We start from the raw sequence: 14,516 nt of genomic DNA on the forward strand, positions 1-14,516 counted from the left end.
CACCGACTACTGTTCATCAGGTTCGTTCCATATTTCTTTCATTTGTAAACCTGAGAACTCTGTTCGCAGGCACAAGCATTGAGAGAAAAGAGAAGATCAGATATCAAAAGACAACTCACTTTAACCGGCTACACAGTGATCAAAGGTTCTCTTCTTTTTATCGCTCCAATGCAACTATCTGGACCATCACCAAGAGGGGTCCCTCTCTTTTTTGACTCTAATTTCCTCGCAGTGTTGGTACTTCATTCTCTAGCGTTATATCTCTTTGATCGAATGATAGAAATCACGAATCAAAGAAAGATCGAGGCGTTGGAACATCTCCCTCGAATGATACTCCGATCGATGATAGAGAACCACCGGCAAAAGATTCCATTCTCCCCAAAAGAGGGCGCTAAAAGTTTCAAATTTGAAAAGTGGAATATTCTTATAGGGCTCCTTTTCCCGGCCATGGCACTTTCGCGTTTGGTGGCCTTTACGGCCCCATTCAAGCCCTAGCGCGGAGCTGGCATTTGTCGAGCAGCGCGGGGGTAGCTGCGGCATCGTCGTCGTCACAGCGCCATTGTTTTTCTAGGGTTTCCTGGCACGGCCGCTCGACGGCTATGTCGCGCAGGATGGGGCGTCGCCATCAGGTAGGCACGGGAAGCAAACAAAAGCAAGGAATAGTGATCATGTTCTCGAAATTTCGGTTTTTCTTTCATTGTTTCGCTCGATCGCGCACGCGTTGATCCGGTCGATGCCCTGGAAATCTTCATCTAATCGTTTGCTTGGCCCCACGGCAGCCATGGCGGCAGCCACAGCGACAGCGTTGCTTGCGTGTTTCAACGGGAACTTAGTCTTGGCAATCAAGGTAAGTGTGATCTCTCTACTATTTGACAAAGAATCGCTCGTCATCGTGGCTCACTAACTCTCTTCTTTTTGGATTTTAGGCTCGATGAATGCGTCAGAGTCGTCTTACTGTAGTAGCGTCACTCCAACTCTACCAGGTACTTCCACTTCTCGCCTCCAACTTTTTCTTCTTGGATCTTCCTTCTTCCTTCTTTTCTGTTGCTGTTTTTTACGTCGGTGAAGTCTCCTGTCGGTGTCACTCGTTTGTTCGATCGGTCCCTCATTTGCTGAAAAGAAAAAAAAAAGCATGGCTGGGAAAGGGGCAGCGGCCCGCATTGGCTGAAAGTCTCTTGGGTTATAAGGTTGGCAATTACTACTTGATTGATTCAATTCTAGAAGCTCGAGCGATTATCCTTTTGCATTTTTTCGGGATTCCTGAGATGAGGATTTCCAACACGGTGGCCGAGCCTCGGCATCGTCAGACTGGGTAGAGATTTTCGCTGCTTTCTCGGTCTCTTGCTCGCACAATTCTAGCTGACTGCGCGTCTTTAGTTTCAAGATCTTTGTTCTCTCAGCAGAGGCTGTCTCCAATTCATGTCATACTGATGATAGTGTTCTGTTCTTTCGTTCAGGGAGGGTGACGATCTTTCGCCAACCAATTTGCTGTCGAATTGGGATGAGAAGAAAGTTCGAAAGGATGCGGAGAAGAAGAAACTTGAGGAATCTGGGTCATTCAGCTACACATTCCTGGAACGGAAGAGGAACAAGGCCTTCACAGCTCTGGTATTTGCCGCAGCCTCCCTAATTACATTGCTGCTGCTCACAACTTCTCAGAGCGATGTTGTTCTACAAAACTTGAGGTAATTGGTTCCTTTCTTTCGCCAAGGATCTCCTCTCTAAATCGCTGGACCGGCATTTCCTTTTTTCGTCCAGATCCCAGGATAGAAGACAGTTGGATCAAAGGCCGTATCCGACTTGCAATGAGGATGGTCTCTTGAGATGGCTGCAGTCGTCCAAGGAGATCCGAGCGTTGAAGCGGACTAAAGAAGCATTGCAAGTTGGTCTGGTTAATTTCAAAAAGCCCGAGTCTATCAAGTGGGAGCTCTTCAGTGGCGGGGACGAGAGCCCACACGTATTCAAGTTCAAGACGGTAAAGAAGAGGCTCGACTGGTCCGCTTTTTTCCCAGAGGACATAGACGAAAATGATCCAACGAACTCGAGCTGTCCGAACATGCCGATGCCGTCCGTGCCGAACAACCTGACTCTGGATCTTGTCGTCGCCAGCATTCCGTGCGACTCGCCGAGCAACGACTGGGCCAGGAATGTGAATTGCTTGCAAGCTTTTCTCGCAGCAGCCAAGGTGGCAGCTAACACGGGGACAGATTTCGTCTACGTCGCCTTGTGTGGGAAATGTAGGCCGATCCCAAACCTCTTTGTCTGCCAGGAACTCATCGAACATCAAGACGGTTACTGGCTATACAAGCTTAATCTTAAAAGAGTCCGGGGACTGCTCGCGCTACCAGTCGGATCGTGCCAGTTAGCGATGCCACCAAAAGCCAAAGGTAGACCTCCGTTTTCTCTCCACAGCAACTTAAGCTCTTTTTGTGCGTGATGTGATGATCACAGTGGAGCACGTCGAGTCGCGGGAGGCGTACGCAACGATCCTTCACTCGGCCCAATCGTACGTATGCGGTGCTATCAGTTTGGCTCACAGCATTAGATCGACCGGCTCGACTCGGGACTTAGTTCTTCTCGTGGACGAGAGCATTAGACCGGATCAGAGACAGGGGCTGGAGCTGGCAGGCTGGAAAGTTTTCACCATCCAGAGGATCAGGAACCCAAAGGCCGAGCCTTCGTCCTACAACGAGTGGAACTACAGCAAGTTCCGGCTCTGGCAGCTCACGCAGTACGACAAGATCATCTACATCGACGCCGACATTGTTCTCCTCCGCAACCTCGACTTCCTGTTCGACTTGCCCGAGATCACCGCGACGAGAAACGACCAGAGCCTGTTCAACTCGGGGGTGATGGTGATCGAGCCTTGCAACTGTACGTTCGACTTCCTGGTTGACAACATCGGCAGCATCGATTCCTACAATGGTGGCGACCAGGGGTACCTGAACGAGATCTTCACCTGGTGGCACAGGCTCCCCGGGACCGTCAACTTTCTCAAGCACTTCGACAACAACACGGTGGAGAACCGGCGCAAGCTCCAGCTCTTCACGGCCGAGCCTCCGGTGCTGTACGCAATGCACTTCTTGGGAATCAAGCCGTGGCTGTGCTTCCGGGACTACGATTGCAACTGGAACCAGGACCAGCTCCACATCTTCGCGAGCGACCCCGTGCACGCGATGTGGTGGAAGATCCACGACACCATGCCGGCGGAGCTCCAGAAGTTTTGCGTGCTCCAGGGGACGCAGAAGTTCTTGCTCGAGTGGGACATTATCAAGGCGAAGAGGAAGCGCTACCCGGACGGGCACTGGAAGATCAAGATCGAGGACCCGAGGTGGCACGGAGTGAAATCGCAGAGCGTGAGAAAGCGGAGGAGATTGCTGGAAGATTGAAAAAAAACTGGAAGAACTCGTGGAGGGGAGGCGATAGACGATTAGAAGATTGTTTTCTCGTAACGCTGTAAATGAATGGAAAAAGAAAGAACGAAAGAACAACGCCCAAGTATTAAGAGAGAAGAGAAAGAAAGAGAGAGATCTAACCTAGGTGAGGGAAATGGGGGAGGAAGAGGGCATCGGCAAGGCGCTAGCTCCTGCGCAAGGGCGCATCACACTGCTCCAGTACCGCGATTGGAAGCAGCGCAAGGTAGACTCCCCTCTTCATTGGATCGAGCGATCGATCGATCGATTCTGCTTTGATTCCAGGATGCGGAGGCGGCGGCAGTGGCGGCGGAGCGATCGCGCAAGCGGCGCGAGGATATCGCCGCCGGGCGCGCGCGGATGAACGGGCGAGAGCTCTACGAGCGAGAGCCCTGGGTGTTTGACGACGGGGAATATGCCTGATTCGGGAATATACTGCGGATATCCTTCTCACGGAATATCCACATTTAAAATATCGTCACCGCCGTGCACGTACGGCACCGTCCTTTCTTTCAACGCTAGGGGCAGACGGGATTGAAATTTAGGGTTTGGCGCGAGCAGCAAGCCAATCGAGGGAGCGTAGCGCGAGCGCCGGGGTGCCAGGGAATGCGGTTGCGAGGTGAGTGGCGCGCGCGCTGCTGAGATTTCTGGTAGCGGGGGCAGCGCGGCCAGATTTGGATTTGGCGGAGATAAAATTCTCTTCCCTGGATTGCCAGTGCCGGCAGCTCTAGGTCTTGTTCATGAGAACCAGGGCGCAGGCCTTGCTGTCCGATGACGCAGAGGTGGAGCCGAGGAGGACAGGGACAGGCACAGGGAAATCCTCGTCGCCAGGGTTGATCAAGAAGATCAAGCTCAAGATCAGCAGCAATGGCCGGTATGGCACGCGCAGCGAGTCGCTGAGGGAACGGCAAGCGGCCGCCAAGAGGGAGGGGCTAAAGATCGTCCTCAAGAGAAAAGCTCCAGAAGCACAGGAGGCACTGGTGATCAAGAAGCACAAAAGGGGAATTCACAGGCAGCAGCGGCTCCATGGAGAAGAGAAGAGAGATGAGGAGGAGGAGGACGAGGAGGAAGAGCAGGAGCGAAGTACACCCGCGCCCGAGACCAAAGCTCCTCCCTCGGCTGTGAAAAGCAAAGCTAGTCCGGCCACCGAGAATGCGTCACCTTCTCGCGAGGAGACCAACAACACGGGTGGTGTTTTGGAGGAGGCCACGGCTGTGAAGGAGGAGGTGGCTGGATCGGCTGGGCGGTTTTGCTGCACCGTCAACACGGATATGGTGGCCGATCGCTCCGAAGCGAGCGTCTCGTCCGAGCCTTCGTGCTCGGCGGACTCCAAGAGCTCCAAGAAGCGTCACGCCGACGAGGAGCGGGCGATGGACGGACAAACTTTAGTTGCGGTGACGGCTACGCGGACGCCGTTGTTTGTGCCTGCGAAACGATCGCCGCTTCCGTTTCCTCTGCCGGCTGCAGTGCCTCCGGTCATCACCGCGACGCCTACAGCAGCTCCTCCGGCCGTGAGATCGGCGTTGCCAGCTCCGCCCGCCGTGCGGTCCGCGCTTCCGCTTCCCGGTGGAGACGAGACGGTGGATGCCGATGAAAAGGCAAGCTTTCCTCGTAGCTCTTCCTCTTTTTCTTCTTTTTTCCTTACCGCTCGTGCTGTTCAGGTGGTGTTTGACGAAGTTGACATCCACGGCTTCTCGTCGGCAATCACAGGCTCAGAAGTGCTACGGTTACGTCACGATGGCCTGGTCGCTCAATCCAGTGAAGAAGATGGCCTCTCGCTGCCGGAAGAGGAGATGCTGTCTCCAATGTTCTTCGGCAACCCATGGCACGACGATGGCTCCATGAGCTGCTTGCCGGAGATGAGAAAGAAAGGCGGCCCTGGTTCCCGTGCGATTTACCGGTGTAGCAGATGCTTGGCACCAAAGAAAGGACACAGGTGTCCGTTCGAGACCGAGTCGCCGGTGGAGGATGCCAAGCCAGAGCAGGTGCCACGACACGGTTCACATAAGAAAGCGTCGGATACCAGCACCTCAAACGAGCTAGAATGCCAAAACACTGACCGTGCTAGTCCCTCCAAGTCGAATGACACCCCGCCGGCTGAGACGTCGATTCAGGAAGAAGAGACTTCCAAGCCCGGGAAGAGTAAGGCGGCGGCTCCTCCTCCGCCGGATCCGGTGGTGAAAGAGTTCACTGTGTCGGCGAAGTGGCTGCTCGAGTCGGGAGTTTTGGAGGGCCTCACCGTGCGGTACATGCCACGGCCGGGAGAGGTATGGTATCTTGTTTTTCATCTCGTGATCTTCAGTTTCTTTTTTACGACAACCACCTTGTTGACGCTTTGTCCAGGTGTTAGGAAGTGGAGTTGTCAAGAGCGGTGTCATTCTGTGCAATTGTCGACATTGTAAAAGCCACCAGGTGAGTGAGTTCACGTTTGTTTGTTTCTCTCGAGTCCTAGCCATGTCTTTATTCTAATGCAGGGTTTCAACGCGTCCTCGTTTGAGAAGCACGTAGGTAGCACTGCCCGGCACCCGAGCGACTTCATCTTCCTAGACAACGGGAGGCGGCTTAGAGAAGTTTTGGAGGACGGGTCGAGGTTTAGAGACAAGCCAAACATGATGGGTGCGCTGCGCAAGGCCGTGTCCATGGACTGGGAGGACGATTCCTAGAGAAACAATGGAGTTTCAAGCGTGCGCGTGTCAGTCTACTCTCAGGTCTGTAATCTCCTCAGTAAAGAAACGGTTTTCTTTTCTTGTTTTGTTTTGTTCTGTGACCAAATCTGAAAGCCGTGCTTCTTCCAGGAAACGAGAAAGCTAGGATTCGAGCCCCCCCTTACCTTCTTTAAGAGCCACCCGTGCAAAAGAATTTCGTTTGGTACGTTCCCTCCAGTTTTCTAGCTACGAAAGAGAGTGAGAGCTGATTTTTCTTGCTGGAACTTGGATCGATCGATTCGATGATCAAACTTCCAAAGTACTAGATATCGTTTTCCAGGACCTGAGATGGCGACTGAAGTGTGGATCCCAGCCTTGGAAGAAAAAAAGGCGAGAGAAGAGGGAGAAGGGATTGATCCTTCTCCACCACCACCATCGCCACCACCATCGCCACCAGCAAGGCTTTAGTGACGTCAAACACACAGTGATGTCACCGCTAGAGGAGAGAAATTCAAAGGTCGTATGGTATGGATGGACGGAAAAATAAGAAAAGATTTCCTTTGCCAGGCATTGCGGGACCCAAGATCATTTTGAGAATCGGATTGGTCCAACTCACTCCATTCATGGTGGTGGTGGTGACAAAGACAGCAGCTCAGAGAAAAAAAAAAAGAGGGTTTAGACAAATCCTCTCTCCCGTACACCATAACACTCGTGCCCGTACACCTGGACGTTGCTACTGTGGTTACCGCCGGCGGCGGCGGTGGTGGCGGTGGCGGTGGCGGCGGCGGCGGCGTACCGCGCGGTACCGCCGCTACCGACTTTAAGGTTGAGCTTCCAGACGAACAGGCTCCCCAGGTGCTGGTCGTCCAGCCGCCGCATCTCGCACGGCACGCCGCTTAAGTAGCAGCGCTTGACGCCCTCCATCCAATCCACTCTCGCCTGCCCGACCAAGCTCACGGCCGAGTAGGGGCTCCGCTCGCTCTGGAAGGTGACGCATACCTCCGGCGTGGGCGTGGGGGCCGCGGCCACCACCACCACCTCGGGCTGGACGGTGGTGGCGATGGCGCCCGTGGTGGCAGCAGCGTTCATGCTGTTGCTACTGGCCGAGTCCTGCAGCCCGATGCTACTGCCGCCCGACGAGGAGCGCACGAGCTGGTTGTAGGCGGCGTTCACCCAGCGCACGCGGTTGCTCCTGTCCGTGACGAACGCCGGGAGGCCGTCCTTCTCCAGCTGCGACTCCACCGTCTCCAGGCTCCCGGAGAGGTAGCCCGCGTAGGAGTTCACCTCGGTTATGGAGTCGAGGCACACGTTGGAGCCGACCACCAGCGGCACTGGACGGACCGGCTGTGGAGCGATCACCCTTTGCTGCTGGTGCTGGTGCTGGTGCTGGTGCTGTTGTGGCATCGAGCTCGAGCTTTGCTCCACAAACTCAGCCCTGCCACCCGGCTTGGACGAAGAAGAGCTCGGGAGGCCAGTGTGCATGAACTTTTTGAGGAATCCCCACAGCACGGCATTGCACTCCGAGCCCCGCATTCTATACCGGAAGCATCCCAGCTGCGTAGGGAGGCCCAGCGGATCGATGTACGGCCCGGCGGCGCGCTGCGGCTTACCGCCCAGCCTCTCCGACACCACCTTGTCGTAGCTGAGGTTGGACCAGAGCACCACGGAGCGGGTGCTGGATGCGCCACCGCCGAGATCCTCCGTGAGGGCCACCGGGTCGGACGATCCGCCATAGGCCTGCTCCAAGTAGCTCGAGTCGATCACCATCCCGGCGCGGTGCTGCTGATGGTGGAAGGCATCCTGGCGGCTTTGTTCTTGTTGCTGTTGTTGAGGGACCCTTTGCTCGTGTACCGCGGCGGTACGTGGCTGCGCCGCCGCGCCATACCGCCGCGCCACCGGCGGCGCCGAGCTGCCCGAGCACAAGCTCAGCTCCAGCCGATTGGAATCGTCCCTGTATCTATCCCGGTCCCGCCGCCCCAGCAAATCGATCGATGACACCACCTCCGGGACTGGATTCGCGAGCTGATGCTGCGCTGGTGTGTCTGGCAGCAACGACAGCGTCACAAGCTTGGGCCTTTCGTCATCGCCATTGCCATCTCCCAAGGCAGCGATGGGAGCTGGAGGAGAAGCCTGGCGAGGCGGCGGCGGCGGCGGCGGCGGAGGTAGTGGTGGTGGCGGCGGTGGTGGAGGAGGAGGAGGAGATACTTGCTGTACATTGGAGCCTAGATCACTCACCAGCGATCTCGAATTGCTGCTGCTGTTCTTTCGGAGGCTATAGCCACCGCCGCCGCCGCCACTGCTCGCCAGCGTGGCTGGCGGCTTGACCGCCACCATGACGCTGCTGCCCGCGTCCTCGAGCACGACGTTAGGGCTCCTGGCGTACGACTGTGTGCTCGTGTTGCCAATCGATCCTCCTCCTACTGCCACCGCGGGCCTTATGATCTTCCACCCGGGCAATGCCTGGGCGTCCGACAGCATCGATACGGACGTAGTGACCGTGGACAAGCTCCCGGCGATGTCCACCATCACTGGCACCATCTGCTGGCTCTGGTGGTGGATTTGCTGCTGGATCTGGAGCTGGATTTGCTGCTGCTGCTGCTGCTGCTGCTGGTGGTGCTGGTGAATCTTCTGCTGCTTGCTGCGATTGTTGGCCGCCGATCGCTTGTAGCTCCGGGGCGAGCCGAGCGAGGAATCGCCGGATCTCTTGCGCCCCTTCCTACACCCTGGCGACACCGAGGAGGAGGATTGCGTCGGGGCATCGGCGGGCGCTGGGGCTTGATCGGGCTTGGCGCTGCCGGTGGCGCTGGATGGCGCCGAAGGGGGCTTGGGCGCAATTGGACGATACCGCGACAAGATCTGCTCCGCCTTGGACGAATACATGTTGAAGAAGGGAAACATGAGGGAAGAACACCACGATCTATCGCCGCGCGCTAGTGAAATATCCCCCACCTTCTTCCTCCTCGCCTCCCCATTCGTGAATCATGCCCCCTCCTCCCGATTCTCACCTCCCCCGCCCGAAATATCGATCCATCCCCAGGAATTCGGCGCTCCATCGCGATCTTGCCCGCATTCCAATCCGGGCGCTCCTCCTACCCTAAGAGATCCCGCCCCCCGGGCGAGCTCCTCTCACGAAATCTGTGCAAACCAAACAGGCACCGGCACAGAAAAACTCAGAGATTCCCCCGGGAGCCGATCGATCCGGCGCTGGCCTCGCGGATTCCAGACACCGAGCCCTAAAACCACAGCCCTCGCACGCAATCGCTCGGTTCTTGGCCAAGGCAGTGGAGACGACAGCGCGAAGAGAGAAAACGAAGAGAACAAACTGAAGAACAGGGTAAAAAATCAGATATCAAAGGGTTAAAGTATAAGTCACCTAGAGTTAAGAAAATTTGACGAGAAAAAAAAAACATTATTGACGGTACTGGAGTGTATCAAATGGAGGGCGGTAAGGGGATCGATGGCAGGCAAGCCACCACAGCCACAGATTTTGATATCGTGCCCAATTACCTACGACAAGAAAACTTCCAGCCCAGACAACCAGGTCCGGTACCATACCTACTAGCTTTCGCCGCACCACCACGAACAAAACACGCGTCGCGGCCTGGGCCCCACGCCTCTGGGTGGCCCACGCTGCTTCGGAGCCGTACCCCATTGGGCAAAATGGGACTTTGGACAAAATATTTTAAGCCCTTGTTTCCGGCGAGCAAATTTTTTAGGGCTTTGCTATATTCTTACTATGTATAGTGCACGGGAGAGATTTGCTGATCCACTACAGCTGGACAAAGCATATAAGAGTGATTAAAGCATTTAGGGAAGAATTTTAATAGCCTAAGTGGACCCAAGCTTCAGACAACATTGATGCCGTACCACCAACCGATTTTCAGCACCAATTTAGAAGCAAAGGAAAAAGAAGAGTGTCGCGCTGGCGGGTGGCCACTGGCTGTACGAAATATCTCCCGACCCCGTGGCCAAAGGCAGCCGATTGGTCCAGAGTCTGGTGGCCATTACTCCCACGAGGGGCCATCACCCCTTAACCAGGACCGATTTAAAATAAGGTTACAAGCTACTTATAAACGGCCAATGGGGTACCTGGATTTGACGTCAGCCCTCTTTCCAGCCGACGCGTGGCGGTGGGCCCCGTCCGACGTGGCTGCAAGGCCGTCCAATGAAGCACGTGGACCCGGCAACGAGAGGCTGGTTTTGATTGGCTGACGGGGCGGAGGAATGCCCTCCCATTGGCCGGCGTGCTTGCGAAAAGATCCCCACATATCCACATCCACGATTCCACTTTGTTTATAAATAAGTAAAGAATGAAGCAAGGTTTTGATGGAGGAAACCATGCAAACCCAAGGTTTTAATTCATGTTTATACTATACGTCGCTATCAACACCACCACCACCACCGCCTTGTAAACAATGATAGTGCATGTCTCCCAATGGCATTAAGGTATATGGTCTCGTCCAAAAGGATTGGCCGCGACTATGATACCTAGTCCAAAGTGCCGGCTTGAAACACCCTTTTGTTTTTTGGGCTCCCGATGATCACGGATCGATCATACTCGGTGACCGATCAGTGGATCTCTCATGGCTTAATCACTGAAAACCGAGCGAAACCATTTATACAATGGTTTGTGGCTGGATCTGTCGGCACAAGCCTATAAAGCTTTGCCTCCCACAAAACCCACAACTCCCACTCATAAAATACGAAAGCTTCTCCCCCTGCGCGAGACCCCACCAAAGTCAGCAATTCTCCACAAGCCCCTGCTCGGAGGCATCCATTCAAGTCCCATCGCACCAATCACACCGATTCCTTTTCATTAAGCTGTGTGTAGAGCCCAGCAAGTTAGTGCAAGAGATGCTCCTACAAAGTTTTCCTTCCAGATCAAAACCAATGCTACAAAGCTTACTAAAAACTTCAACAGAAACCCATCCTTTTCTATGCTACCTTTGTGTGTGTGCGTGAGAGAGAAAGAGAGAGAGAAGAGAGTTGGAAAAGAGAGAGGGAGAGAGAGAGAGAGAGAGAGAGAGAGATATTCACAAGTAAGCTGAGAAGTCCACCCTACGTCGATTGCTATGTGTGGGGAACCATACCGCCGCAGCTGTCGCGTAGCCGTCGTAATTCCTCCTAAAGGCTGATGACGACTCCGCGGTGGAGTTGACATCGCTGTCCATCATCTCGACCGCCTGCTGATGCTGCTGCTGGGGCTGCTGCAGCTGCAGCTGAGGGAATTGCTGCTGCTGGGGATGCTGCTCCTGTCTGTGGTTGGCGGGATGAAAATCTTCCCCCGGCCCCGCCAGCGCAAAGTTGTGCTGCTGCGGCTGAAGATGGTGGTGGTGGTGGTGGTGGTGATGATGGATCCGGCTGGACCCGGACCGCAGCGTGTTAAAGTCAGGGAGGAGCGTTGGAACGATCTGATCCGGGTGTGAGGTGTCCGAACATCGGTCTCGCTGCTGCTGCTGCTGGTTTTGGCGCTCGATCACCATCTGGTCGTTTGATCGTCGCTGGCTCTCGTGGCACTGGTGCCCGTTGCTACCGCCATAGTCTCTGATCTGCTGCTCGCCATTGTCACTGTTTATCTCCGGCGGCTCCGGCGTCCCACTGCCATTGCTGATACTGTTACTGTTGTGCTCCCACATGTCCCGCAGCCCCCGCTGCAGCCGCTCCCGCGCCGCCGCGATCTCCACCACCGGCCTCGGGTAGTTGCAGCCCAGCTCGATCCCCGCCGCGCACAGCACGCTCGGGGGCGCGTTCCACGGCTCGTGGATCCACTCCGTCGGCAGCCTCGACAGCTCCGGCAGCCACTTCCGGACGTAGTTGCCATCCGGATCGAACCGCCGCCCCTCGATCTGCACAAAACCCCGGGTTTGGTCTAGAGAGAGAAAAGATGGCGGGCAATGGAAGCTTACGTGTGGGATCTCCATGCGGTCCAGCTCGTGGCCGTCCGGGAGGCTCCCGGAGATGTACTGCCACCCGAGGATGTCCGACTCGAGGTCCGCGTCCAGCAGCGTGTCCCAGAAGTACTTCATCCCCCAGCGCCACGGGAGCTGGAGGAACTTGACGCAGAAGCTCGAGACGATGACGCGGATCCGGTTGTGGAGCCAGCCCGTCGCCCAAAGCTCGCGCATCCCGGCGTCGACGAGAGGATACCCGGTTCGCCCCTGCCGCCACGCCTTGAAGAACCCCTCGTCAACTCTCCAGGGGAAGTGTCTCAGGTGCCCCAGCAGCGATCGCTCGTGAGTGAAGGGGAAGTGGAAGCACAGGTACCTCGAGTACTCGCGGTAGCCGAGCGCTCGCAGGAACAAGCTCGCGCTGCGCTCCGCGGGCTGCCTGCCGTCGGTGATCCACAGCAGCTGCTTGCTGCGCACGGCGTGGAACACCTTCCGGATGCTCAGCTCTCCGTAGTGCAAGTGCGGCGAGAGCATGGACGTGGTGCCACCGTCCACCTTGCCGCGGTTGTCGCCATAGTCGGCCAGCGGCCCGGCCAGGAACGCGTCCAGGGACTTGTTGGCGTTGCTCCAGCCGGGCGTCCAAGTCCGGGCGAGCATCGCGTTGCTGCTCTTCTCGAAGTCGTCCTCGAGGCCGAGCTCCTCGGCTGGGAGACCGAGGTGGCCGAGCCCCGGCTCGGCTGGCGGGGAGAGGCGCTTTGGCGGGAGTAGTGGGCCGTCGGGTTCGTGGTCCATGCCGAGGTAGCGCTGCCAAAACAATTGAAAGTGTGTATATGGATTGCCTCGCGCGTCGAAGAGCTCCCACGGCTCGTAGAGGAGATCCGCGTTGAAGGTCTGTACGGTGATGCCGTACTGCGAGAGGCCGTGCTTTACGTGGTGGTCTCGGATGAGCGACACGGGATCTGTGGAGGAAGAGGAGCGAAAGAGTTAGATCATAAGAGAAGTTGGCTATCGAAAGACAACTTGGAGGAACTGGAGAGAACTCGAGGAACTATAGGAAAGATGGAAAATCCATGGTGCTCACCATAGAGGTGATTGTAGAAAACCTGAGTAGCTTTGGTGTCCCTGGCGATCTGAAGCAGTGCGTTGAGGCTGCTGCCGCGGGACTTTTGCATCAAGAGCGGGCAGCCGAGCTTGGTGAGCGAGGAATTCAGGTGCATCAAGCTTTGCTTGAGCCACCATCGCGACACTCTCCCCGGGCGGAACTCTCCCTCCTCCTCAGCGCACCAGATGAACAGCGGAACCACGGCCCCGGCTTTGGACGCCGCCGCCAGCGCCGGATTGTCCTCCACTCGCAGATCTCGCCGAAACCACACGATGGTTGTGCTGCTACCCATCTCTTTCTCTTTCTCTCGCACTCCCTCTCTCTTACTTTAGGCTTGGTCTCTCTCTCTCTCTCTCCTCTCTCTCTCTCTGTTTTAGAGACCGAAAGCGATGATCAGCGACCTGGGAGGTGAAATGCGAGCGCGATTTCAGTCATGCTCGGCTCCCAGCCCCGAATATGGCATTGGGCAGAGGCCGATTAGAGATTCCCCGGCCCAGCGGTGCGCCATACCTTGTCTTCTCACTCCAGGTGCTTTCCTGGCTCCTTTTGCCTCGCTCTCTTCTTGGGTCGCGGAATCCATAGCTGTTCCAGCTGCCCAGCTAGCGCATTCCGTGCCTTCTTTCTCTTTTTTCGCTTTTCCACTGCCTCGCCAATCCACAAGGAAGAGAGAGAGAGGGAAAGAAAAAAAAGGCTTATCTCTTCCACTGCTTTGTCCAGTTGCTGAGCGAGCTTGTGGATAGTAGTAAGAAGATGGGTCTGCCAAACAGCGCATTAGGGCACACTGTGATCAGCGCCACGTCTACGTCCGTATAGCGCCCCACCACCGCGTGCAGTGCCACGGCTAATGTTACTCTCCACTCTTTGCCCGATGATTTAGAGATATTCTTCCTGTCGCCCTTGCGTGGGGCATTTTCTGGTACATGGATTGGAATATGCCATTCATGGAAGAGCAGTCACCCGTGGACGAATCACGAGGCGCCAGGTGGACGGACCAGTGGCGATTCACGCGCAGCCATGTCGGAGCTTTTGTACAATGACGAGCGCTGCCGTCATCTCTAAGCGGGAGGTGAGCCTATCTTCTAGAATTTGCGTCTTGCTAGGCCTATCTCGCACTCTTTGCGATCGATCTTACCTCGTTGGAGGAGCTCCGCTTTTTTTACATTGCTGTTCATATGAGTTCATGCTGAAATCTATCCGGAAAGAACAAAGGTCGATCAAATAGTAATCTAAGTTAAAATGTTGATATATTACTAAAAACTTAAATTTAGTTCAATAAAATTTTATTCCTAGTTTTATCTCGGGATCTAATTTTATAATAAAAAAGCTTTGTGCTGACCAAGCCACCTTTTTCGATTATTATTACATGGTTTTGGGGTGATTGGCGCTCAAATGGAGTCATGAGACCACAGTGCAATGGATGCAAATGTAAACCTCAAAGGATCGAGAAGTCAAAGGCCCGCCACCTCCT

At 55.5% G+C, this 14,516-nt stretch overlaps 2 protein-coding genes across 4 annotated transcripts; one reads left to right on the forward strand and one right to left on the reverse strand.

The window, feature by feature from the left end:
- Window positions 1-1,193: 1,193 nt before the first annotated feature.
- LOC9659475 (neurofilament heavy polypeptide) lies at window positions 1,194-6,628 on the forward strand. Of its 3 annotated transcripts, XR_002992287.1 has the most exons (7): window positions 3,386-3,639; window positions 3,699-5,011; window positions 5,075-5,680; window positions 5,757-5,825; window positions 5,888-6,121; window positions 6,209-6,281; window positions 6,379-6,628. XR_002992287.1 is itself a non-coding variant. In XM_024674224.1 (6 exons), the coding sequence occupies exons 2-5, from the start codon at window positions 4,154-4,156 to the stop codon at window positions 6,074-6,076; spliced, it is 1,722 nt and encodes a 573-aa protein (XP_024529992.1). In that variant the 5' UTR covers window positions 3,386-3,639; window positions 3,699-4,153; the 3' UTR covers window positions 6,077-6,121; window positions 6,209-6,383. The 3 variants fall into 3 exon arrangements, 1 of the variants encoding a protein (XP_024529992.1); XM_024674224.1 differs by having other exon boundaries at window positions 6,209-6,383; XR_002992286.1 differs by lacking the exons at window positions 5,075-5,680; window positions 5,757-5,825; window positions 5,888-6,121; window positions 6,209-6,281; window positions 6,379-6,628 and adding exons at window positions 1,194-1,312; window positions 1,458-1,685; window positions 1,759-2,387 and having other exon boundaries at window positions 2,452-3,639; window positions 3,699-3,929.
- A 4,272-nt stretch (window positions 6,629-10,900) lies between these two features.
- LOC9660276 (cryptochrome-1) lies at window positions 10,901-14,324 on the reverse strand. Its single transcript, XM_002969440.2, has 3 exons — window positions 13,028-14,324; window positions 11,965-12,905; window positions 10,901-11,904 (listed from the first exon to the last, which is right to left on the reverse strand). Exons 1-3 carry the CDS (start codon window positions 13,338-13,340, stop codon window positions 11,092-11,094), a joined length of 2,067 nt encoding a protein of 688 aa, XP_002969486.2. The 5' UTR covers window positions 13,341-14,324; the 3' UTR covers window positions 10,901-11,091.
- Between the last annotated feature and the right edge of the window lie 192 nt (window positions 14,325-14,516).

This window comes from Selaginella moellendorffii, unplaced genomic scaffold (genome assembly GCF_000143415.4).
Source record: "Selaginella moellendorffii unplaced genomic scaffold, v1.0 SELMOscaffold_12, whole genome shotgun sequence".
In the NCBI taxonomy this organism is placed as follows: domain Eukaryota; kingdom Viridiplantae; phylum Streptophyta; class Lycopodiopsida; order Selaginellales; family Selaginellaceae; genus Selaginella; species Selaginella moellendorffii.

Excerpts from the sequence above, each read along its gene's own strand:
- LOC9659475 (XM_024674224.1), top strand. The coding sequence starts at position 4,154 with ATGAGAACCAGGGCGCAGGCCTTGCTGTCCGATGACGCAGAGGTGGAG. Across the intron at positions 5,012-5,074 it reads CGGTGGATGCCGATGAAAAG|GTGGTGTTTGACGAAGTTGA; the intron begins GCAAGCTTTCCT and ends CGTGCTGTTCAG. Across the intron at positions 5,681-5,756 it reads ACATGCCACGGCCGGGAGAG|GTGTTAGGAAGTGGAGTTGT; the intron begins GTATGGTATCTT and ends CGCTTTGTCCAG.
- LOC9660276 (XM_002969440.2), bottom strand. The coding sequence starts at position 13,340 with ATGGGTAGCAGCACAACCATCGTGTGGTTTCGGCGAGATCTGCGAGTG. Across the intron at positions 12,906-13,027 it reads TTTCTACAATCACCTCTATG|ATCCCGTGTCGCTCATCCGA; the intron begins GTGAGCACCATG and ends CTTCCTCCACAG. Across the intron at positions 11,905-11,964 it reads ACCGCATGGAGATCCCACAC|ATCGAGGGGCGGCGGTTCGA; the intron begins GTAAGCTTCCAT and ends GGTTTTGTGCAG.